We start from the raw sequence: 25,441 nt of genomic DNA, 5'->3' as shown, positions 1-25,441 counted from the left end.
GATTCGGGGTAAAAGTTAACTAACCTTTCCATATGTGTTTAAGTGGGTCTTTCAATTTATTGTCGCGGAGAATATAAGTAGCTTTTAAATAATATCATGATATTGATTGATGATTTTATTGTTTTTTTTTATATACCGGTACCTCAGGTCCCCACTTAATATAAAACAAAAATTTTGAAAATTCATATTTTTGTTCTAATGTTTTCCTTGCTTATACACAGTAATTACCTATTATTTTACGTATAGAATAAAATTATTTATTAAATAACGTTGTAAACATATACAAAAATAAGTATAATGTTACGTTTGGTGTCTACTGTCGAAAATTTTCAGCATGATGAAAGTTCCCCTTTCATATATGCAGTACGTCCAAACCCACTTTCAGCAAGATGATTCATTAAGTTCAACCCATATCATGTAAATCGCTAGAACAAAGTTTCATTTCAGCAAAGCCAATTTTGTGCTCTACCATGTTATATGTGTTACAGCGATAGTATAATTAGACCCTGTTCATTAATTTTATGGACCGTGTAGAGCAAATTTTTATATTTACGAAGTCAGTTATGGTTATATATATATATATATATATATATATATATATATATATATATATATATATATATATATATATATTTAATATACATATATATCCTCATTCTCAGCGTAGTTTACTGATTATGGTTCAGCCTCCCTAAAGGCGCGTTTTCACGGGTCGATCTGGATTGAACGATTTAGGTCGATTATAAAATCGAAAGCAAATTGAATATGTAAACCTTAAATCGACTTGGCCGTTCGGCGGAGTGAGTCGATTCGACGGAAGTAGAAAGACTGTCTACTTTTGACTGGCGATTGCCGCCGAATCGATGTCGAACGACTGGAATCGAATGTGTAAACACCTGGTCGAACGGAAACACAACTACACAACGTACCGAAAGCCGAGTAGAGTACTTCTAGCGTGTATAAAGTTGTTGTTTTTAGTACGAAAAGCTGTAATTTTCGGAAAAAATGACTGAAAAATGATCAGATGCAGACATGGCAAGATTTTTGGATGCTTAATAAAACTATGATGTATTATGGAATTCACAAACTGAGCTTTATAGCAATCTACAAGCGAGGCGAGCAGCATTGCAAGCAATTCTACAACATATGAATAAACCGAATATGTCTGAAAATTATTTGAAAAATAAAATAAAAAATATTACAACAACATACAAATTGCGCAACAAATTAATTGCACACCTACATTAATCATTTCAAGTGATGCCGTTTTGTACCACAATTAATTCAACATTTATCGCCTATCGTGTAAACCTTTTTGCTTTCCACACAGATCGAATTATGGTCGAACGATCCAAATCGTTCAACCTAGATCGACCCGTGAAAACGCGCCTTTAAGGCGCGTTTTCACGGGTCGATTTGGGTTGAACGATTTGGATCGTTCGACCATAATTCGATCTATGCCGAAAGCAAAAAGGTTTACACGACACTCGATGAATGTTGAATTAATTGTAGTACAAAATGGCGTCACATGAAATTCTTAATGTAGGTGTGCAATTAATTTGTTACGCAATTCGAGAAGAAATCGCCAAATCAAACAAAAAGAAAAATAAACGAAGGTGGTGGACCCGACCGTGGATTTTAAGACGAAATACTCATGGTGCATCACAAAACCTGCTCCAAGAAATGGTTGTGGAAGATCCAGAGGCTTATAGAAATCATTTAAGAATAGATAATGCACATTTTAAAGAACTTTTAGAAAAAACTGCTGGGAAAATTCAAAAAACGATACAAATATGCGTGAAGCATTACCGGCAAGACTGAAATTGCAAATAACTCTTCGATTTCTAGCCACTGGAGACAGCTATGCGTCACTTGAAGCCTTGTATCGCGTACCGAAATGTTCAATATCGCTATTTTTGCCAGAAGTGTTGGATGCTATATATGAAGGACTTCAAGATTATATAAAGGTTAGTAAAACAATCTATTTTATTTATATGTTATTTTAGGATATAACTCGGGTTAACATTACAACATTATTATGGATAATCGTCGTTTTCATTCCTAATACTTGCCAACGCTGCAGCTAGCAAGTCGCTAGTTGACATATCCGGTATTGCCGTAGTATGTGCTGGGAACTGTGGCGGCGGTGAACAGACTTTACTGAACTGGGTATCCGAAGAATGATAATCGCTTGATGCGGTCGTATGTTCAGAGAAAGATTCAATATGATATGTTGGTAATCTCGTTGAACTTAAATACTTTAGGCGTTCTTGTGTTAAGGTATTTTGGAACTGTTGTTCAATTTCTAAAGCTCTCTGCAGCGGCAACTGTCTCAGTTGGCTAGCAATATGTTTGCCAAATGTTGCAAACTCATCTTCGACGTTGGAGCTCTTAGAGATCTCCTCCAGCTTACTTAATGCTCGATCAACTGAACTTGTGTTGAAAACTTCGCGTATTTTACTTTTCTGTTTTTTTCCTATTAAGCCTATTTTCGGAGTACTAAGTGCAATTTCAGTGGTAGTTTTAGTAGCAGATGTTGACGGTAGATGTTGATGGGTTTCTCTGGGCGATATATTTAAGGACAAGTGTGGCTGTGATCTATCCTGAGAAGTGTCTTCTTCGTTTGTGTCATCAATACCCGCTTGTGAATTCGTTTCTGCAACGTCTTCAATTTGCTGCGACGTAACTTTAAAATCCTCCATCTGCTGCGACAAATTTTGAGAATTCTGTAAACAAAAATACATTCATTCATTATTTTTTTTACTGTTTTAATTTCACATATACATATTATGCATATTTGCCATTTTTGTTGTAGGTACCAGAATCCAAAGAAGATTGGAAAAAAATTCAGGATGAGTTTTACAAAAGATGGAATTTTCCTTACGCTTGCGGCGCCTTAGATGGAAAACACGTATTAATTAGGAATCCTCCGCACGGTGCTTCTGATTATTATAATTATAAAGGAACATACAGTGTCGTATTACTAGCTGTGGTGGATGCCACCTACAGATTCATATTCATAGATGTTGGAAAAAATGGCCGTATGAATGATGCATAAATTTTTAACCAATCAGAATTTAATGCAGCACTAACGGAAAATCGACTTAATTTGCCCGAAAATGCGGTTTTTGTAGCTGATGATGCGTTTCCACTACGTACAAATATTTTAAAACCGTATTCAAGGATTGCAGTGCTGTCACACAAACAAAAGATTTTTAATTACCGTTTATCCCGTGCCCGAAGAATTGTCGAAAATGGTTTTGGTATATTGGCATCACGATTTAGAATATTTGAAAGACCAATTGCTACAAATTTGTCTACAGTAGATTTAATTGTTCGAGCTGCATGTGTCTTGCATAATTGGCTTCGTACAACTGCTACAAATTATATTACTACAGGAACAGTGGATGTTGAAAATATAGATACTAATACGATTTCTTTAGGATCGTGGAGAAGCGACGGAGGAGCTAGAAATTTAGGTGCAATTACAACACATATGGGAAGTAACAACTATTCGAAGAAAGCCGCAGAAATCCGAGACACTTTTGCTGACTACTTTGTGGGCCCCGGTTCAGTACCGTGGCAAAATGAAATGATTTATTAAGGACTAGTACAACAAAATGTATGTTGTTTCAAAATAAAAAAATATTATGTACCTACCATGTTTGATTGGCTTTTTCTGCCTCCCATCGTTACTGTTCTGAGAAAACTATCAGCATGTTTAAACCAAATTAGAACCGGTACATATAAGTCGTCAGGTCCAGAACCACTCTTTAGTGATTTCAATACTTTGTTCAATTCACGATTGTATGTTGTTCTAATATTTTTGATTTTATTTTTCAAGTCATTTTCCGACATTTTCGGTTTATTCATATGTTGTAGAATTGCTTGCACTGCTGCTCGCCTCGCTTGTAGATTGCGATAAAGCTCGGTTTGTGGATTCCATAATACATCATAGTTTTGATAAGCATCCAAAAATCTTGCCATGTCTGCGTCTGACCATTTTTCAGTCATTTTTTCCCAAAATTACAGTTTTTCGCACTAAAAACAACAACTTCATCCACGCTAGAAGTACTCTACTCAGCTTTCGGCACTTTGTGTTTCTGTTCGACGCTTCGACGAGGTGTTTACACTAATGTCAATGAGGTTTATGTGTATTGTTGGTTGCGAACATTTTTTTTATAAATTAATTATATAATTACTTCAATCCATCTATTTAACCTGTTTGATAAATTTAATGTTTAAATTATAAGAATAACTCTAAAATTAATAGTAAATAATAGCAAATCACAATTAAAGGTCTTTTAAAATACTTTTAAAAATTATTTAAAAAAATATTTTTGAGCATTTTTTCCAATAAAAATTTGGCATTTTATATATAGGAGCATGTATTATTATTGTGTATGATGTATTATTCAAAAATTCAGAAAAGTTATTACTATAAAGAGGGATCTGTATAGCTGTAGCTATGCTTGACTTGAATAAAACAAGGATTAGATAGAGAAAAAAAATCACAAATTTTATTAAAATTATCTATATTTTTTAAGTAAATGTTAATATAATTTGGTACATTAATTTGTATATCTAATATTCTCTAAGTAAGGTTTTACATAAATAAATAGTCTATTTATAAATGCACTATTAAGATGGTATTTTCTTAGATAAAACTTTGAAATCAATTAGGATCAAATTACAAAATGATAGATTAACAACTAGAACCAAATTAAATGTATCAGCTATAATGGAACTGTTGACACGGTCTACTGACAACACTTATTTTTATCTAAACAATGATTTCTATAAACAAAATTTTTGGGCTTTGCTTTAAATTCATTATTAGCTAATATATTGATGGAAGACTTAAAAACAAACATTCCTAATTCAAATTGAAAGCCCACAATATGTTGGAAATATGTAGATGTTGTGTTGGATACATTTCTGATTAATATAAATAAAAGGTAAAAGGAGGAGTCAATAAAATTTACAATGGAAAAGAAAAACACATATGAAAATTGCCTGTTCTAATGACAATTCGTTTTTGGAAGAAAAATAATTATTATCTAACATCTATTTTAGTAAAAAATGATTATTCCAGTCGTTCGACATCTATTCGGCGACAATCGCCTATCAAAAGTAGACAGTCTTTCTACTTCCGTCGAATCGCCTCACTCCGCCGAACGGCCAAGTCGATTTATGGTTTACATGTTCAATTTGCTTTGGGTAGGGTATGTGTCCATACCAGTTTAGTCTTTTGTAATTTTAGTATTTTTGTTTAAACTTTTTAATTTTGTCTTTATTACAGCTACAATAGAAACGTGAACTAAGGTTATATCAGCGTCTGGGTATGTTTTTGCTGATTTTAATAAATATCTGTATCGTTCCTAATAAAGTCTGTTTGGTTTCCGACAATATGTGTCTTTCGATCTGCTGGTGATTTGTAACTGTCTGCACTTTGATAGGTCGAACAAGGTATTTGATATAGTCAGATTTTCATTTTGACAAAATTCTAAGAGTCTACTTCACGCTCTTACCTAATCCAAACCCTCCAATCCATGGCTTAACTTCTTCCTTACCCCATCTGCACATGGGATGGATCTTCGTTATCAGAGTAGTATTCCACGGGACATTTCATGTCCTAACTCTTATGCTTTATCTAGTTGCATTTTTTAGTTAAAATTTTTACAGGGTATTTGCTTGCTGACGACCGAAGAGTCTATTCAGTCCCAAAATTACTCTTGCTTGCCGGATCTTGCCTTCTAATTTCCAAGGTCAGTAAGATTTTCACTTTGTTTACTATCCATGTTGATTTTCTACTAGGGATGCTCTTTTGAACATTTAATGCAATGGTCTCCCTTACCGTATGCATCCTTATGGAACTGACCTCAATTTGGCTCATCCGCCTTTTGCAGTCAATTCTAGACTCTACAGCAAAGGAGTGCTTCTTTGATTTTATATAAGCCCTAAAACTAGGAAGCTGCTACCTCTATCTTCCACACCGTTTCACAGAATTTCTTCTTAGCCAAAGATACCGTTGTGGACTACATCCGTACATCCGTACATCCTAGACAAAGGATCCTTAGTAGGTTCTAATTTCTCAGGACGTGCCATTAATCTAAGGACGGCAGGTATTGATTTTCTTCCTTTAACAGTAAATGTAATTATGTCTCCTGAAATAGTACTCACACTATTGGAGAAGGTTGTTTTATTTCTCTCCTTCTTAGTCCTTATCCCTTTTGGGATGTGGTGACACCATCAGGTCTCTACAGTTTTTTCACGATTTCCCTCCATCTTTCCCCTCCTGGGCTAGTTTTTCGGCTTTATGTAACCGTTGGTTAATCAATATTTTTGTTTGATCTACAAAACGGCTTGGAGATCTTCCCCTAGGTCTCTTTCCTTCAACTCTACCCTTGACTGTCAGTTTTTCCATCGTACCTGTTCTTCTAACAATGTGTCCAAAATACTGCAAATATCTCTGTTGTATTTGTTTAAGCAATTTATCCTTTACTTTAAGTTGTTCTAATATCGATACGTTAGTGCGATAATCAATCCAGGATATTCTTAACATAAGGCGGTATATCCACATTTCAAAAGCGTCTAGTTTATTTTTATCCGCTTTCTTTAAGATCTACGTTTCGGATGCATATGTGGCTATGGGAAAAATGAGTTCTCTTACCAGCCTTAGTTTTATATGTATTTTTATGCTAGAATTTTTCCAAATTGTTACCAGTTTCATCATAGCTGTTCTAGTAATATTCAACCTTTTACGTATCTCTCTGTCACACCCTCCGTCATTTGTTATTAGGGACCCCAGGTATATGAAACTATTTACTACTTCAAAGCCGCCAATTTCTTTAATGTGTTGAAGATTATTCCGAGCTCTGTCTACTATCATGATCTTTGTCTTACTATTATTTAGCTTTAGTATGTTTTGCTTTTCTCCTCCAGATATCTCAGTATATCTTCCATTTCTTCTTGATTTGCCGCGATTAGTAAAGTGTAATCAGCATATCTCAAGTTACTGATTTTTTGACCTCCTACTGATATTCCACCCTTCCATCCGTCTAGTACCTTTCGCATAATGTGTTCACTGTAGATATTAAACAGAGTTGGAGAGATTATGCATCTCTACCTGACACCTGCGTCTGTTTTGAAGTGATCGGAATGGGTGTTGTTTATTTTTACTGTGCACCTATTATTTTCATATAGACTTCTAATTAGTTGAATTAAGTGGTGGAGTATTCCCATTTTCTCTAGTATGGACAATAGCTGCTGCCATTTGATATTATCTAAGGCCTTTGTGTAATCCATAAAGCACATAAGCATAGGAGTATTGAATTCACGAGTTTTTATGATTTCGCTGTCTGACATTAAGGATGTATGTCTTATGCCTTTTTCTGGGACAAATCCCACTTGTTTTTCTGATATCTAAGGCAATAGAATGGCTTTTAGTCTTTCATGTATTACATGAAGTAGAACCTTGCTTGCATGGGATATTAGGGTTACGGTTCTGTAGTTTCTGCAATCTAACGGAGTTCGTTTTTTGAATATAGGGATGAAAGTAGATGTTGTCCAGTCGTTGGGCTGCTCTCCGGTTTCCCAAATCTTTTTGCAGATCATATGCATAACATTTACTTCAACATCTGCAGTCTCTTTTAAAACTTCTGTGGTGATCTGGTCTGCGCCAGGAGATTTTATATTTTTTAACTTTTTGATTGCTTTTTCTACCTCTGACTTTAGAGTATTTGGTTCTCTCTCTGCATGGACTAATTTTTTTTTTTTTTTAATTTGATGCTTGGTTGCCTTTTCTATCCGTATTATGTCCTGCGCGATGTGGCCACCATACTAAGCGCAGAACAACAATTAATAAAAAACATAAACGAAATACGCATGAATTATTTTGCATCCCAAAAAACTTGAAGAAATGTACTAATCTTTCTACAGTAAACTGTTTCTAATTTTCAAATTAAACTGATTATTTATTGACATACGAGCCATTGCAGTTGTTATTATCATCATAAGGTTATTATATAATTATTAAAAAATTATATTGTGGCTTAGCTAAAGTTTTAAAGCCATAGGCAATGTAACAACTAATGCGAATGAAAAAAAAGAACAAACTGAAAAGGTATGTTTTCAGAAGAAGTAAAAAGTGAAAACGGTCATTTTAATATATCTATATTCAAAGTAAGGAGCAACAATGATTGGTTTAAAAATTGGGGATTTAATATTCTCGCCCTGAAGGGCCATCTCTTTGAGTCTTTTTTTATCAAAAATATCCCGTGCGGTCTTTCGTCTCTTAAAGATGATGAATATTTTATTAAAAAACCAATCTAGTTAGCGGAACATAGTCGACAGAATCCATGGCTCTTCCAGCAGGTGCGGTTGGTAATACCGCCGCCATTATGGAAATGTCACAGGGCCGTGATGGATATGACCGTTATTGACGACCCAAAACCACGAAGCTATTCGTACCACTATAATTGCAGCTCCGGACTAGATATTATTTTTGAAATTTGAAATTAAAATAAAATTTATGATATATTTTTCTTTCGTTTATTTTTATTTAAAAGTCAGGTCAATATTTTAAGTATTTTAAAACGTATTTTAGTTTTCCTGCAAATATTATTTATTACTGTCCTAATAACGTTGCCTGAAAATCAGATATTATTAGTTATTTGATTTTTTAAAGACACGTTTTTTTGATGACAAATATTATTTTATTTGGTCTAGAAACTATATCTATATAGATTTACTTTACCTTTAAAAGTTTGGTTATTTTTTTAACTTGAAAAATGTTTCATTGACACATCTTAAGACTTTGACCGCCGTGTGTATCCAAAAGTATACACACGCGAGGGTCAAAATCCCTGCGTGTTTACTTTTAGATACACATTAAAGTTTTGGTTGGAGCCATGTGTATATTCAAAGAACGCAATACCTATGTATTTCATATGGGTAGCTAACTGACGTGACCGAAGGCTGCATAAAAATATACTTAGCAGTACGAAATTAAAAAGTTAAAAATTTTTTATTACGACTTCATTAGCTATATCGTTTTACAATATTTATCACATAGTAACACGGCGTCCTTGATTATTTAAATAGCAAAAATTAAGTAAAACTAAGCTATTTATTTCAAAAGTTTTACGAATAAGTAAAAAATTTATCAAATAATTTGACATAATAAAAGAAAGAAAAAATAAAAAAAAACGTTATTTTCTATTACAAATATGATTGTCAAAAAAGCATTCCAGACACAAAAATGTTCCTCACAAGTTTCACATTTTGTTTTAACTTGCCTTGAATTTTTTGTTGCGTATGCGCACCTATTGGCATCCTTATATTTTTTGTAGCATATAGCACAACGTTCTTTTTTCAGTTGGGATTAATCTGTGTTTTAGTCGATGCTGCAGTTGAAAGTCTAAAGGATTTTCTTTTTTTTTTCAAAAGCAAGCATTTTGAAACATAAAGCTTCCCGGAATTCTGTTATTTGTTTTTGATTTAGTTTGCTACTGTTTTTATTGAATAAAAATAACAAGCAGTTTAGACACAAGTTCCAGTAAGTAATTGTACTGCAACTTTATGGTACCACTTAAGACTTTGTCTTACAGAAGTTGGATATGACTACATCTGCTCAGATAAACCAATAAACGTTTTTGCTTCATCATAATCAACAACTGCCTTGGGTCTAAATTTATTTATTCTGCCTGAAACTTCAACTAAAGTTCATCATGTTTTGTTGTGAGCATCAACACGTGTCTTTTATCTTTCCATTTGAATAGAACTATGTCATCTTTCTCTCTACCTGTAATTTTGCCTTTTTTTAATTTTGTTGACCAAATTTCTTATGGAATTCCTTTCCTATTATTTACGAATGTGCCGACAAGATGGGTTCCTGTTTCAAGTCATTTTTAATAAATTTTTGTGGTAACTTGGTGCTGGTATACCAGTTATTGATATACAGAGTCATGCCTTTATCAAGATACCCACCCATAAGTTCAAAAACAATGTTAGTGGCTACCAGCATATCATGTGTCTTTTCTTTCGTTTCGCAATATATTTTAGAATGGTAAGTTTACCCTTCAGGAAGAAATAGTTTGAAAAGCTTAATTCCATATTTATGCCGTTTTCCTTTGACATATTGTCAAAAAATTAAGCGCCCCCGAAAGGGTACCATTGTTTCGTCTATACAGAAATTTTCCTCACGAAGGATAACCTGCTTGAACTTCTTATTTAGGAACTCAACCAGGAATCGAATTTTGTTGAGTCGGTCCCCTACTTCGCATTGTTTTTTATTGGCGAAGTGCCACATTTTTGTTTAAATCCACCCAAAGCAGAGAACCCAAAAAACAATATATTTCTTCGTGAGTCACGATGGTCTATTTACTTAGTCTAGAGGACAGCATGAGGGTCTCTTTCGTAATGGCTTTTATTATGGTTTGTTTCGCGTACAAATTGGTTTTGGTTACTAAAGTATTTATTAGCTCCTTATCAAGAAATAATTTATAGTAAGCAAATATATCTTCACCTTTTATATCCTGTATTTCTTTGACTAAACCAATGTCCTTATGAAAATCAAAGTCTTTGAGATCTCGAACAACTACGCCCCAATCCGATAGAACATCTTGCTCTTCAACATTTGACGAACCATTTGTTTCAGAATCCTCAGATTCTGGTGTTATTACTTCGGTAAATAATAAAATTCCCTGAGTGATCATTTACACTCAGGGTTAATAAAATCTTATATGTTATACAATGTGAAAAAGAAAAAATTACTAACCTTCAAGGTCCAGCACTAAAGATAACTTGTTTGTACACAGGATCATTATCTAAGTGGTTGTGATATGGATCCTCGGTATCATCGCTCATGTTGTCATCACATAAACTCGGCAATCTCACACACACACACACACACCAAACATACATTCGCATTAATATTTTTTGTCAAAAATGCTGCTTACTATTTAATCAAGTAATTTAGAATACCGTCGATCGGATAGCCAAGCGGGCTGGGCGGCTGGCTTCTCCTTCGCTTCAATGCGAGAGATGTCAGTTCAAATCCCCGGCTCGGTGAACAGAAAACAAAAAGGCTAACGCAGTAGTTTAAAATTCTAAAATGAATCTGCGGCTTAGTCTAGAATATGCTGGTATCTGATCGGCCTATCGGCCTATGGTGGAGCAGTACGGCAAGAGATAAGGGCTTGCGGCTAGGTGATACTCCTCCATAGATCCCTACCGGAAGGGCGTGGAACGCCTAAATACCGGATATATATATATATATATATATATATATATATATATATATATATATATATATATATATATTTAGAATACTTTAAAGAAAAAAGTCGTGGCCAACGGAATTCTGCACTGATTTGCCTTGGCGTGGCAAGTGTTAAATTATCGATTAATATCCCACTTTTTTTACGCACTCTTCTGCACTTTTAAAAGTGCGTTTTCAAATACTATCTTAGAGTACGTGTTAAAAAGCAGAAAGTTCAGTATATAACCTTGTGTGACAGCTTTTATTTGGGTTTTTTTGCTACTGTCGCAACTTCTACTATCGCTATTTGATATTGATAGAGGTACTGAATATTCTTTAGATTTTTACATTTTAATTTCCAGAATTTTCAACATGGTGCAACAGTTCGTATATATCTTGTTAAGTTCAGAATAATATATATGTATATATATATATATATATATATATATATATATATATATATATATATATATATATATATACTTGTAAAAGTAAAGGCAAAACATTAGGAATGGAAGACCACTTAGTATCTTCCGACACCGTGCTTAGAAACATCGGTTTCATTTTACAAAAGGAAGTACTGGACCTACAATCTTACAATAAATAACAATTGTGTACATAATTTTGCTTCATGTTATTTATGGCACGAGTCGATGGCAATGAGAGGAGCAAACAAAATTGCTTCATGTCTTTTTGCTCTTTAATCTTATGAATTTGCCTCCTGAAGTGAAAAAAGTGATTTTGTACTTGGATACTGCGGTAGACAAAATAAGAATTTCTACTAATGAAAAAATCGTCAGGAAATCGATAAAAAATTTCTTGTGTTAGGCCACTCATATATGGAATACGGTGCGGATTATTCCGTAATTGAAAAACAAAACAAAAACGAGTGGTATGCAAATATTATACTGTTGTACGGAGTTGAGTCGTGGACTCTCAAAGACGCTAGGTACCTGCAAGAAAATCGAGGCTTTCGAAATGTGACTTTATCGTCGAATCCTGAAGATATCCTGAAGTACCGACCACGTTACTAATCAGGACGTTTTTTTAAGAATGCAAAAAAAAGAGTTGTTAAGCACAATAAAAACAGCCAAAATGGAATACCTGGGTCACATCATGAGGAACAGTGAAAGATACAGGTTGCTGCAATTAAGTCTATAGGAAAAAGTAGAAGTAAAGCGAGGACCAGGATGGCGAAGTTCAACACAGCAACCGCAAATCTTTTCAGAGCCGCAGCTTGCAAAATACAGATTGCTATTATGGTCGTCAACATCAGAAACGGATAGGCACTACAGAAAGAAGTAGAATGCAAATATCACATCCACATGATTGGGCGATATTAATACCATGCCTTAATAAAAAGAAACCTTTCCAAGCGCTTGAAATGTCACAAGATGATTTTTATGACTTTGTAGCTTTGTTGAAAAGTGTCTTTGAAAAAAAAGCAAGATAATGAAAAACAAAAATTGCTATGACACGACTGCAAAGAGCTAAAATACACAAAGGAACAGGGACTGGTTTATTATAAAAAATCTTTTTAAGAAACAGAAGACTTCTCCATTTTGAATTTAAATCGTCATGGCCGTCCGGTTCATCGAGCAAAAAGACAAAAGAGGGAATGTAAAGGGCAAACATATTGTTAGACAGGAAGTGCCATCTTGAGAGGCCACATTAAACAAGGAAACGGAGTCTCTTTCCTTGTTTAAGAAATCAAATTTAGTTGGGTTATGTTATTGCTGATGTTATTGTTTGTCCCAACTGTCACATGAAAGATTGGTTCTATTTTCTATTGAAGTTTTTTAATTGTTTCACATTTTAGACTATTATTGTTATTATTTAATTAAAACTTTATGGTGTTCTAGTGTTAAAAAAAGTATTTTAAGTGTATTATGTATTAATATTATGTAATATAAAATAAATAAATAGATAAATTAGAACCCCTACACCACTGTATGATTATTGTGAAGTGTCATGAAATTTAAATTTGGCGCATTCGCATTTCCGGATATGTCCGCCATCAGAGGCCACTTTTTTGGTCTCCTTTTCATAACGATTAGATTCCCTCTTTGTCTTTTTGCTCGATGGTCCGGTTGCACTCTCTTTATCAAAAAAATATACAGAGCCATTTGAAATCTCCAAGGCCAAGAAAGAGTAAAAGGCTTTTTGTGTATAAAAGCTTTTATGAACAACTTATACATTCAAATGCAACAGCTGACGTTGACCCAGATTTAGAAGACCTAGATCGAGACGCCGAAAATCCAGACTTACAACTTACAAGAGGTACTAAACATTTGCAGTTATTTATTTTATTTGTATTGATTTTTTCACCGAATAAAACTTAATCAAATATTTTACGTTTCGGTATTTACCTGTGTCTCTAGATTTTATTCAAATACTAAAGTTTTACCATACTTATCCTTATTTAACCATAACAACAGTCTTGTAATTATTACTATAATTGCTAGTATGTTAGCCTTAAGTCAGCAATCGCAATAACTTTTAGTAATCAGTTAATCATCCGAGATTAGCATCATGTTAGATTAGCCATTTTACAAATGTCTGCAATTTATATTTATATTTATAAAAACTACTAATGCAAGTATAAATTTTAAATTGCCAAATATTGTAACACGCAAGAGCATGTGTAGATAATCAAATTTTATATTACCATTTAGTCCGTCCCCTTCGCAATGATATTATATGGAAATTCCCTGTTTTTATGTTAATAATTTTATAATAGTATCATCAAACTCATACTTTGCCGTCAGCTTTTTGTTCCTGCTATAATGGATCATTATTAGTTTATTATTTTGTGCACTTTAGCCAGAAGAGGATAAAGCTATCGGGTCGATCGCTTTACGATGGCAGGTGTTTTTGAAATGACAGTCGGGATTAATTTAAATGAAGTTTTTTTATTTGACTAATAAACGTGACATTCTCTATTCCAATTATTTCATTTTCTGAAAAAGAATGATGAGCATGAAATAGAAATTCATGTTTTAATATAGTTTGGAATTGCATTTTATTAACGTTTAAATTACTTTTGCCTTTTTGTATCGTATTAATAAATTATTCTGAACGATGTTTTTTGGTTTAGTTTTAAACTGATTTTTTAGTACATCTGGTACAATCTGCTATATAGAGATGATCATGTACTAATATATAACAGGTAAAATCCAAATGATGTTAGTTGATCAGATGGGATGAAAAAAAAAATACATTAGGAAGCTTTAAAATTAGGTAAAATGAATTTATGATACATAGGACTCACTCTTTGCTGTTTTCAATATATGAACTATTAAAAACTAGTCTGACAGGGGAAAGGAAATTAATGTGTTGATGGTAGTTATCGAATATTCGAACTCGAGTAACCGGGCGGAAAATAGGACTTTACCTCCGAATTCTGTCGGACCGCATGGATTTAGCTAAAAATTTAGATTTAAGCTTTAGATTCTCTTCTTTCTAGAGGGAGAAACAGTGGTGACGCAATTTTTAGTACTATCGGTCCAACATTTTGTATCTATATCGTGAGTGTCGAACCACCAAGTTTCATCCAAATAATACAAGTTCTTCCCTTCACTCCTAAAAGACCTTAGACTTTCCAAATAATCGAACCTCCACTTTATTAAACGACTGGATTCCATAATTGCCTGCAATTTATTCACTGTTTTAAACACGAAACCATTAGATTTTAAAAACCTACAAAACGTAATTTTATAACACTCGGGCATTATTTCTTTGTTTCTTAATTCACTCAGAAGTTTATTTAAAGTTGGTAAGTTATTCACTGAATACATAATGATATATGTTTTCCCGTATAGCCGATAAATAAAAATTCGGTAATACTCTATGGGCACCAGAATTCTTTCTTTTTTTTTTCGAAACACTGGACCGTCTTTTATAAGTTTGTATACAGTGGATCGTGGCACTTGTGTCAAAAAACCGTCTTTTTGATCGCTTCTGATTTAACCACCGTCAAAAGAAGACCTAAAAAAATATGTAATTTTACTTTTTAAGGAATTCCGCTTGAAACTCTTTATTTTTTATAAATTAATTAATCGGTAAATATAATTAACCTTCCTAATACCGGGTGGGGCAAATTCTCGCCCCAGGTTTAACGTTTTTATTAATATCTGTAATTAAGTTTAACCAATTATTTTGACGGTTTAGGACATTGAAAGGTAGTTGATGTATTAAAAGAACAAAGAAGTAGTAAAACCCAAAATACCGCGAACAGAAAATTAAATATTCTCGTCGGATTTCGCGGAAACGTATGTGGGGCAAGAATTTGCCCAACGTGGTATCGAGTGTTTTCACGTTCTACAAATCTGATTTTATCAGTTTAGACGAAAGTTTTGGAAAATGGTTACTAATAACTGTACTAATTACTTACCTTGATGTACAGTCGCATTCTTTACATATTAGCAGCTAATTTTAATGTGTTTCCGTTATCTTTGAAATTCCATTCTTGCTGTTACACAGTGAGAAGTTTTCCAACTCCCCTATTAGCATATTTTGGTCTAGATTCTTCGAAATATCATTTTCTAGTTGGGATTGTCTCTCTAAGAATTTGTAAAGCGCAATTAGCCCTAAGTACGTCTGATATCTGATAACTGCTAAAATTATATGTTTATTTGGTGAGTTTCTGAATGTATCTGTCTTCTGTCTTTGTCTGATTTTGAATTTGTTGAATTGGTAATAAACAAAGTATACAGACAATAAAGAGTTAAAAAATGGTAAGATTAATGAGATACATAGAATCCTTGTTCTTAAAAGTTAACCAAACTACTGGGGCGAGAAGGTGCCCCACCTGGTACTGGTAGTTTTAAAATTCACCCGGTATTAGACAGGTTAACTAAGGAGTATTTTTAACGAGTACTTACCGTTGTAAACGTTAAACACGATTTGCTTTGCATCGTGTGTGAGATGAATATAACCAGAACGTTTTAAAGGTTCAAAATCGTCTCCACTTCCTAAAATAGTGGCAGGAATGTACAGGACATCGTCACTAATCATTTCGATATTGCTCCTATTTATAGTTATTTCACTGACTTCTGTTCTAAATGAACAAAAGAAAAATGAAGTTGTTTTCAAATAAACTTTCTTCTCACAGAAGCCCATTTAGTGATAATTTGATATTAAGTCAACATTATCCTTTAACCTGAATAAAATTCCAAGAAATTTTCTAATCTCTTATAAACACTGGCTTTACGTACTTAGAAATTTGTAATTCTGAATTCCAAGTACAAATGCAATTAACTGATTAAATTTAAATAGGTACACAAAATTATGCTTAAAATTTTATTTACCAATCAACAAACAAGTTAACGAGTTAACAACTCAAAATTGAAATACGTACCTGGCTACACCTGGTTAAAACTCAAACAAGCAGACTTTGCATAAATTAATTTTCTGTGTTCATCGGTTATCGAAACAGTGGATGGTAAGTCGGTTTTGGATATTCCGAACATTTATAAAAAACCCCATTCGTTTGCTTTGAATTTTTGAAACGAGAACATATTCTATTCAAGTTACAACAAATACTTGGGGACTTCAATAAACGAAACTGGAGACCAAAACAATGAAATAAAAAGATGTATCGAAATTGCCAGGGCCATCTTCATAAAGATGGCAATTCTTCTGCAACAGAGATATAAGCATCCCTCTACGATTAAGAATGCTAACATGCTACGTATTTAACACGCTATTATACGGTGTAGAGGCCTGGACTCTCAAACAGAACAACATAGAAAATATTGAAAGTTTCGAGATGTGGTGCTACCGTCGAATGCTGAAGATTAGTTGGGTTGAAAGAGTCACAAACTTTGCAGTAATGCGAAGAATAGGAAAAGACCCAGAAATTTTGTCAACGATCAAACGAAGAAAACTCGAATATTTGGGTCACCTGATAAGAGGACTTTTCAGGGCAGCAGTCAACAAAGTCAGAATAGCCATGTTAGTATCCAACATCCGTAACGGATAGGCACCATAAGAATGCAAGGAAAAATAGAAGGAAAACGGAAACCAGGCCGTAGACGAATGTCATGGTTGCGTAATTGGAGAGAGTGGTTTGGCTGTAATACTAATGAACTCTTTAGGTCAGCTGTAAGCAAGGTCAGGATAACGTTGATGATTTCCAATCCCCGATAGGAGTGGCACAAGAAGAAGAAGATTCTTAAATAATTTCTACCTTATATCTTAAATCTATAATCTATTACAATCGAAACTATATTCACTTAATTTCGAAACATAGTGTCTTTTAATATCCAATGATGAGCAAGATCACATGCTCATATCTAGCCATAATAATATTTGTCAATTTTCTCTTCTGTGTATTTTAAAACCATGAATATTTTCGAATCATAATATATACATAAATATATATATATATATATATATATATATATTTCATATTTCATATTAATTTTCAGATTATACATTTATTTCAAAATTTTGTAAAATGACAAATTATATTAAATTAGCTAGCAAATCTACATTTTTTTTTTCGTAGCGGAGTGCATTTTTAATATTTCATTGCATTTGCATATTGCTCACGTAGTTATAGGTGTAGTCTTACAAATTACAGACGCATTCATAAATTTTTGTAATTAAATTTTACAGAAAATATATTACTCCAACACATTACATTTACTTCGCTAATTTAATTAGGACAAGCGGCGAATATACGACGGACTTTTAATCACCGTGAATTTTTACAACGTAAACGTGATTTTGGAAGCGCGGTTTTGTTTTTCTGGGGTAATAACCCTTACGAGTAGCAGATTCTAGTTTAACGCCGTTTTACAAAATGCCGTTTGTAATGCAGTCACAAATTAAAACAGTTTAAAAATAGACAAAATTTGACAAATAAATTTTACTGGGAAATATTATGAATATCCTAATCTCGTAGTATGTTTTTCTGGAATCAGCAATTACTCTATGATAATGTGAAATGTAATGCTACAACACAATACCATTTTCATTTTTTATTAAATAGAGTTCACTTAACATTTTTATCCCAAACAGTATCCTTCCCAGAAGAATAAAAATAAAAATCTTAAACATCAGAGTAAAACACTGTAATTGTTATATTTAATTTTAAGTAAATACAACAGAAGCGTTTTACTTCGATGATTAAGTTTTTTAACTATATGGTATACACCTAAATCCTGGGAATTATATCTATTTAAGTTAAATAATGTTGCATTGGCCTAAACAACCTTCAATAAATTATAACAAGTTCACAAATTCAGATAGTTGGGAGTAGTACTTAATGATAAGTGGGATCCGGATACAGAAATAAAAACACGAATAAAACATATTACAATAATTTTTTTTAACACCTGTGCGGTATTTGTATACTGCTATCTGGACACAAATGACCAATTATTAGTTATTTTCTGACCTAACTTAATAAACAGCAAATACTTAAATCTAAGGGCTTACCCTATGGCTTATTCTTATTTTATCTATCAACTAATTCACTACAACTAACATGCAATAACTTCACAGCACTATACTCTGCTTTTTACACTAAACTGTTACACATTTACACTAACTCAAATGGTTTTGTCCTTATAAGTCTTCTCTTTAGTTTAGTGTTGTCAAGAAGCTGGATTGCCTCGACATCCACATGACTATGCTGCCTCTGCTCGTGATTTGCTGCTGTTCTCTTGATTATTTCGATCACAGTTTGCATACCCAGGTCCTGGTGGAGGTTGCTGTTACGAATATACCAAGGAGCATTAACAATGTTTCTCAGTACTTTGTTTTGAAATCTCTATATAATATGTAGATTACTAGCTTTGGTACAGCCCTAGAGTAGGCACCCATATACCCATAGTGGCCTCAGTACTTGCTTGTAGATGGATAATTTTTTATGAGTTGATAATGTTGAATTCTTTCCAATCAGCCAATACAATTTCTTATATCTAATATCAAGCTCCCCTATTTTCTTTTTGAAATGGACTTTCTAGCGCAGCTTTGCGTCTAGGGTGATGCCCAAGTATTTTGCCGATGTTGCATAACGAATTTGGGTATCATTTATTCTAACTGGAAAATTTTCTATTTTTTATTTGTAAAGTTAATGTTTGCAGATTTAGTCTCATATAATTTTATTCCCCATTTTCTGGTCCAGCTATGTATTTTATTTACTGATAGTTGCAACTTATCAGTCGCTTCTTCACTAGTATCTCCTATCGCTAGTACGGCTGTATCATTCGCGAAGGTGGCAATAGTGATTTGTTTTAGCTCTGGAATGTCACACGTATACAATAGGTACAGGACCGGACCTAAGACACTCCCTTGTGGCACGCCAGCTTTGATCTCCCTTAAGTCGGTGTACACTTCTTCTTGTTTTTCTCTGAAGTATCTATTCGCAATGTATGATTTCAAGATTTCTGAATACTGCTTAGGCATAAACGTTCTTACTTTATAGTTTAAACCTTCATGCCAGACTAATGTTTTCTTCTAATGTTTTTTCTATTATATTCGTTATTCTGTGAACTTGATCTATAGTGGAATGTTGATTTCTGAAACCAAATTGATGATTTGGTATAAAATTTTTTCTTTCTATTATTGGTTTTAATCTTTTTAATAGAAGTTTTTCAAATAGTTTTGACATCACCGGAAGGAGTGATATTGGTCGATAGGATGTCACTTCATTAGGAGATTTACCTGGTTTGGCGATCATAATCACTTCGGCTAGTTTCCAGAGTCTGGGAACATATCTCAGTCTAAAAGCAGCATTTATTAGGTGTGTCATCTTAACTATGGCTTTTTTTGGTAGATTATTTAATAGTTCTCCTGTTATGAGATCATATTCTGGAGCTTTCTTAGGATTTATATTCTCTTTTATCTCTGTTGATACTTCCCTAAATGATTTCAACGTTATTTGTTCTTCAGTTTGAAATGGTTCTTCCCATCTCAGTTCTTCACCATCATTGTCGTTAGGATTGAACGTGCTTTCTAAATGATCTGCAAATCGTTCTGCTTTCTGTTCGTTACTTCTAGCCCAGTTGCCATTTTCCAACTTAATAGGAGGAGAATGAATAATTGTTCTCTTCATTCATTTGTTGCCTTCCATAACGAATAATCTGTGTTCTGGTCAGCTGTTAAATTACTTAAAAAAGAATTAATTGTTGAATTTTTTATATTCTGTATCTCCCTTTTTAGTTTTTGTGTAGCATTATTTAGACTAGTTTTATCTCGTGGAGCTCTGTATTGCTGCCATTTTTTTTCTTAACTTCCTTTTTTTTACTATGAGTTCTCTGATTTCTTTGGGATAGTAGTTTCCTTTTGTTATAGAAGTTATTATGGGAGTATTTTCCCAAGATACCTGTTGGATATTTTTTATAAAAACTTCTAATTCGTCATCAAGTTGCCTAGTGTTTCTCAATGGCACAGCAAGATTATTTTTGTGTTCAAGGTTTATATTGAAGCTTTCCCAGTCAGTTTTTTTATTAGTCAATATTGGATTGAACTCTTTTTTAACCACTGTGTCACTCATAGTTGAAATTATCGGTAAGTGATCAGACTTTATGTCCCAGTCGTCATTGATGTCCAGATAGTTAGCTGAGATATTTTTGTAAATAAAGAAATCAGGTCTGGAATTTTGTTCCTATCGGTAGGCCAGTATGTTGGTCTACCAGTAGAGATTACTTCACCCTTTTGTTCGTTAACAGCTGACAATAGTTCTTTTCCTCTAGTTGTAGTTATCCTAGAGCCCCAGTGGGTATTTTTTGCATTAAAGTCCCCACCGATGATATATCAGTTTCCTAAAGTGTTCATAAACTCTTTATATTGTTCTCTTTTAATAGAGTGACTAGGAGGACAATATATTAAACTTATATTTACGGTATGTGTTTTCATCTTCACACAGACTGTTGTAGGTTGTATGTGCTCAGTTGCATATTTTAATTCCCCATGATGCTCATGATTCTCATGATATACAATAAATGGAAACAAATTATCTCTAACCGAAAACTAAGCTTAAACATCCGAATTAGAGTTATTAAATGATACGTTTGGTCAGTCAGAGTTAGAACTTGTAACAACGATAAAGAAAAGAAAGACCTCGTACTTAGCCCACATAAAAAATGACAAATATAAACTGCTACGATTAATAATTGAAGGGGAGATAGAGCGCCGAAGTGGAGTAGGCAGAAGAGGCATATCATAGCTTTGCAATATCAGAACTCTCTCGGGCATGAACATTTAACAATTACTAAGACTAGAGCAGAATAGTAAATATTTTGATGTGGTAATCGCAAACCTCTAGTAATGGAGTGCACCAGAAAAAGAAGAAGTCAATAATAATAAAATAATTATTTTTGGTATATTGGATGCCAAAGTAATATCATCATAAAAAGCAAACAGGCTGAGTCGAATAGGTCTGCTTATGGGTTTAAAAATTCATGGGGTAATTTCTTTTTATTTTTGCGACAGGTTCCTGTAAATGTACTTTTTGTACATGGTAATGTTTGTAATCACGAACCAAGATTTGGATTATTGGTATGCTTAAAAACCAATTGTCACCAGTAATGTTCCGTTTTGTTTCTCTTAGAGGCTGACATAATCTTTTTATCACCTCCACATTACTTAAAACAAAAGGACCTGGAGGTTGTTGCTTCAAATATGGCTGGCTCCAAATTTTTATTTCATATTTATTTGGTTTATTAGGTATATACTATCTAATTTTGATCTATTGTGTCGTATTTAAACGGCGTGTAACCGTTTTTGCAATTAAAACGACACATTTTAAAAATCTTTCGTACGGGACAAAATTTATCTAATAATTTTCTTTCCCCACGTAAATCTATATCATCAAACTTTAGGTGTTGTAGAAATTTAAATCGGTACCTGGATATTTTTAGTCAAATCATCTCAACTCCTGCACCGTCTTCATTCAAAAGTTCTAAACCTGCCACTTCTTAATAGACCTGTTTGGCAGGTGTATTTGTAATACACAAGAGTAAACCAATAAAAGCAGGACTTTCTATAGCATCTGTTTTCTTTGCGTTTCTCTCTCGATTATAGTTTTCTTGAGAGAGTTTGATGTGTTTGTATGTAGATTCATGGTGTCATTAAAAAAACATTTTCAAATATCTTCTTCTTCTTCTTCTTAGTCCTCTGTTGTCCTCAACTCTTTCCATCGGTCTCTATCCTAAGCAACATATTTCCAATTTCTTTCGGCCATTCTTTTAATAGCATCAACTCATCTCATCTATGGTCTTCCTCTTGGTCGTTTACTTTCGTAAGGTCTCCAATGTTGTATTGTAGTATTCCAACGTTGGTCTTTTTCTCTAGCAGTGTGGCGAAGCTCCACAATTTTAATTGATACCTCTTTAATTTTGGCAATTCTTGTTGCTATGTCGTTGACTTTTGTTTTGGATCTTACCCAGTCGGTCCTCTTTTTATCTGACAATTGTATACCTAACACTGCTCTTTAGATTGTTTTTTCTGTTGTGGCTAGTTTATTCATGTTTGCCCTGGTTAGGGTCCAGGTTTGACATCCACATGTCATGATAGGAAGGACGCAATCGAACACTTTGGTCCTCAAGTATTGGGGTATTTTGCGGTTCTTAAGTATCCAACTAAGTTTTCCAAATCCTGCCCATGCTAGTCCTGCTATTCTAGTAATTTCCGCACTTTGGTTCTCTTTGTCAAGTCTCAGGATTTGGCCTAGGTAGATATATTTCTGGATTTGTTCTATCTCACTGCCATTTATAGTTATACGTCTGGGGTCATCTGTGTTTGTCATTATTTTTGTTTTTTTTTATATTCATTTTTAGGCCGACGTATTGGGAGCTGGCTGCTAATTCCTACATCATAATTTGCAGTTCCTCGAATATGCTCGCTATAATCACTATGTCGTCAGCGAATTTGAGGTGGTTTAACTGGTTGCCATTAACGTTAATACCATAGGTTGGCCAATTTGTAGTTTTGAAGACGTCTTCTAGGGCTAGGTTGAAAAGTTTTGGCGATATTACGTCTCCTTGTCTCACTCCTCTCTTAATGGGGATGGGATTGTATTTTCGTCTAGTTGTACTATCATAGTTGCATTTTCATAAATATTATGTATTAGTTGCCGCCTATATCTCGAATCTATTCTACAATTCTTCAAATATCTAGATCACCATTTAAATTCTTGGTAACTTCTTTAGCACATGGTAAATACATTATTAAGTTTTCTGGACGTTTTCTAACATTTCTTGTAAGAATATGTTTTATTCATTTAGTCTCTTCCAAGAAATAAAGGCTAGCAGAAACCATTATTTTAGCACCTTCTGCATCAGAGATTTCTTGTTGTGTATCACTGTTTTCATCCATTTGTTTTATCTTATTTTCTTCTTAATCTTCTTCTTTATCATCGTCGTACTCAATATTTTTATTAGCATCGTCGTCTGGAAGGCATTCGTCTATTAGACGTTGCAAACGTTCTTGTTCTGCCTCATACGCATACATTTTAAAATTCGCAATAACTGAAAACAAACGTTCAAGATTTCAAAACAACACGGCTGGCGCACGAAGAATTTGTTTGCAATTACTAATACTTTTAGGTCAAAGAACAGGAAGCGACTGAAACTTCGTGTACAGAAACCAATAAACATTTTTGTAAGGTACATGGGCGGACTAGAACAAAACGGTCTGTAGTTTTTAAAAAATTGAGAATTTTAGATCGGTGCGGAGATTTTGTTAGCGTCAGTGAAAGGTTAACTTACTACTCTAACCACAACGTAAACATCAAGAAAGAAATCATCAAATTTCTATATGATAGAGTCCGAAGTACCTGCTCTAATTAAAACGCATTTCATGAATAAAAAATCCTACTAAAAAAATTTTTGACTAAAAATGATTATCAATAATTGTCATTTATAAACAAGTAATTCCACAAAATCGAAGAAAAAAAACAATAAGATATTACAAAAAAGTCAGAAACACTCAAAAGAAGAGACTTAACCCGCGATCAGTAGCGCTGTTAAAATTTATCTAACATTTAAAATTTTTTTTTTCTATTACTTTTCTTTCGCGCCTCGTATATTTATCTCCGGCCAGCTATGTCTTACCCAATGTTTTCTCTAGTCACTTCCATGTTTAATTTATATTGAAATCAACAAGAATCTGTTCACTGCGCTATGAAAGTTGTCAGTGTCGGGATGTTAGTAAAAATCTAACGCGGTACGGATTACGTAGTTACGAATTTTGAATTAAATTAAACTATTTTTTATGAGCTAGACTAAATTTGGACTTTGTTGTTGTTTATGATGGCGTACGAGAGGAAATAGCAACGGTGACTATCCCTTTGGGAGGCTATAGAAGATGATATGCAACAAGATGAAGTCGATCAAGCGGACACAGAGGTTTCAGAGGCCGCTTTCTCAAGTGACGAAATAGATAAAGAAAATGTACAAGGTCCTGCCTCTACACAATCAAATTTAAAAAGATCTAAAACAAGTGGTCCCTACTATACTGGTAAAGATGGTGCTAAATGGTTAGTGCACCAAAATCAAAACAAAGTTGGAAAAACCAGCCCTCAAAATATTGTTACACAGGTACCAGGTGTTGCAAAAGAAGCCAAAACAATATTAGATTGTTGAAAACATTTTTTCTCGGATGAAATCATTCAATATATTACAGATTGTACCAACGAGAAACTTCAAAAAATTAGACTCACTAGAAACGCAAAACATTACAGTCCTACAGATTTTGACGAAATGAGTCCATTTGTCGGGCTTTTATATCTTGCTGGTGTACAAAGAGCCCAACATTAAATACTTCAGAACTTTGGAACACGGACGGAATTGCCCCAGAATACTTTGCTTCTACTATGTCAGAACGCCGTTTTTACTCTTTGATACAAGCTATTAATTTTGATGATATTGAATCTAGAGTAAAAAGAGTCCAAGAAGATCATTTGGCGCCTGTGCGATACGTTCTGGATAACTTTGTTGGGAAGTGTTTACAACATTACTCGGTGGGTAGTTACATAACAGTGGATGAGATGCTTGAGGATTTCTGAGGGAGATGCAAGTTCCGCCAGTATATTGCAAATAAGCCTGCGAAATATGCCATAAAAATCTACGTTGTTGTAGTCTCTAGAATGTTTTATACACATAACATTGAAATTTATGCAGGTAAACAACCAACTGGTCCATATGAACTAAAGAACGATGCCCA

At 33.7% G+C, this 25,441-nt stretch overlaps 1 protein-coding gene across 1 annotated transcript; it reads left to right on the top strand.

The window, feature by feature from the left end:
- The first annotated feature begins 1,087 nt into the window (after positions 1-1,087).
- Positions 1,088-3,633, top strand: LOC140440596 (uncharacterized). The gene is made up of 2 exons (XM_072530972.1): positions 1,088-1,967; positions 2,816-3,633. The coding sequence occupies exons 1-2, from the start codon at positions 1,794-1,796 to the stop codon at positions 3,056-3,058; spliced, it is 417 nt and encodes a 138-aa protein (XP_072387073.1). The 5' UTR covers positions 1,088-1,793; the 3' UTR covers positions 3,059-3,633.
- Positions 3,634-25,441: the final 21,808 nt, after the last annotated feature.

This window comes from Diabrotica undecimpunctata, chromosome 5, assembly GCF_040954645.1.
Source record: "Diabrotica undecimpunctata isolate CICGRU chromosome 5, icDiaUnde3, whole genome shotgun sequence".
Classification (NCBI taxonomy): domain Eukaryota; kingdom Metazoa; phylum Arthropoda; class Insecta; order Coleoptera; family Chrysomelidae; genus Diabrotica; species Diabrotica undecimpunctata.
This window is presented reverse-complemented; position numbering and strand designations above follow the sequence as displayed.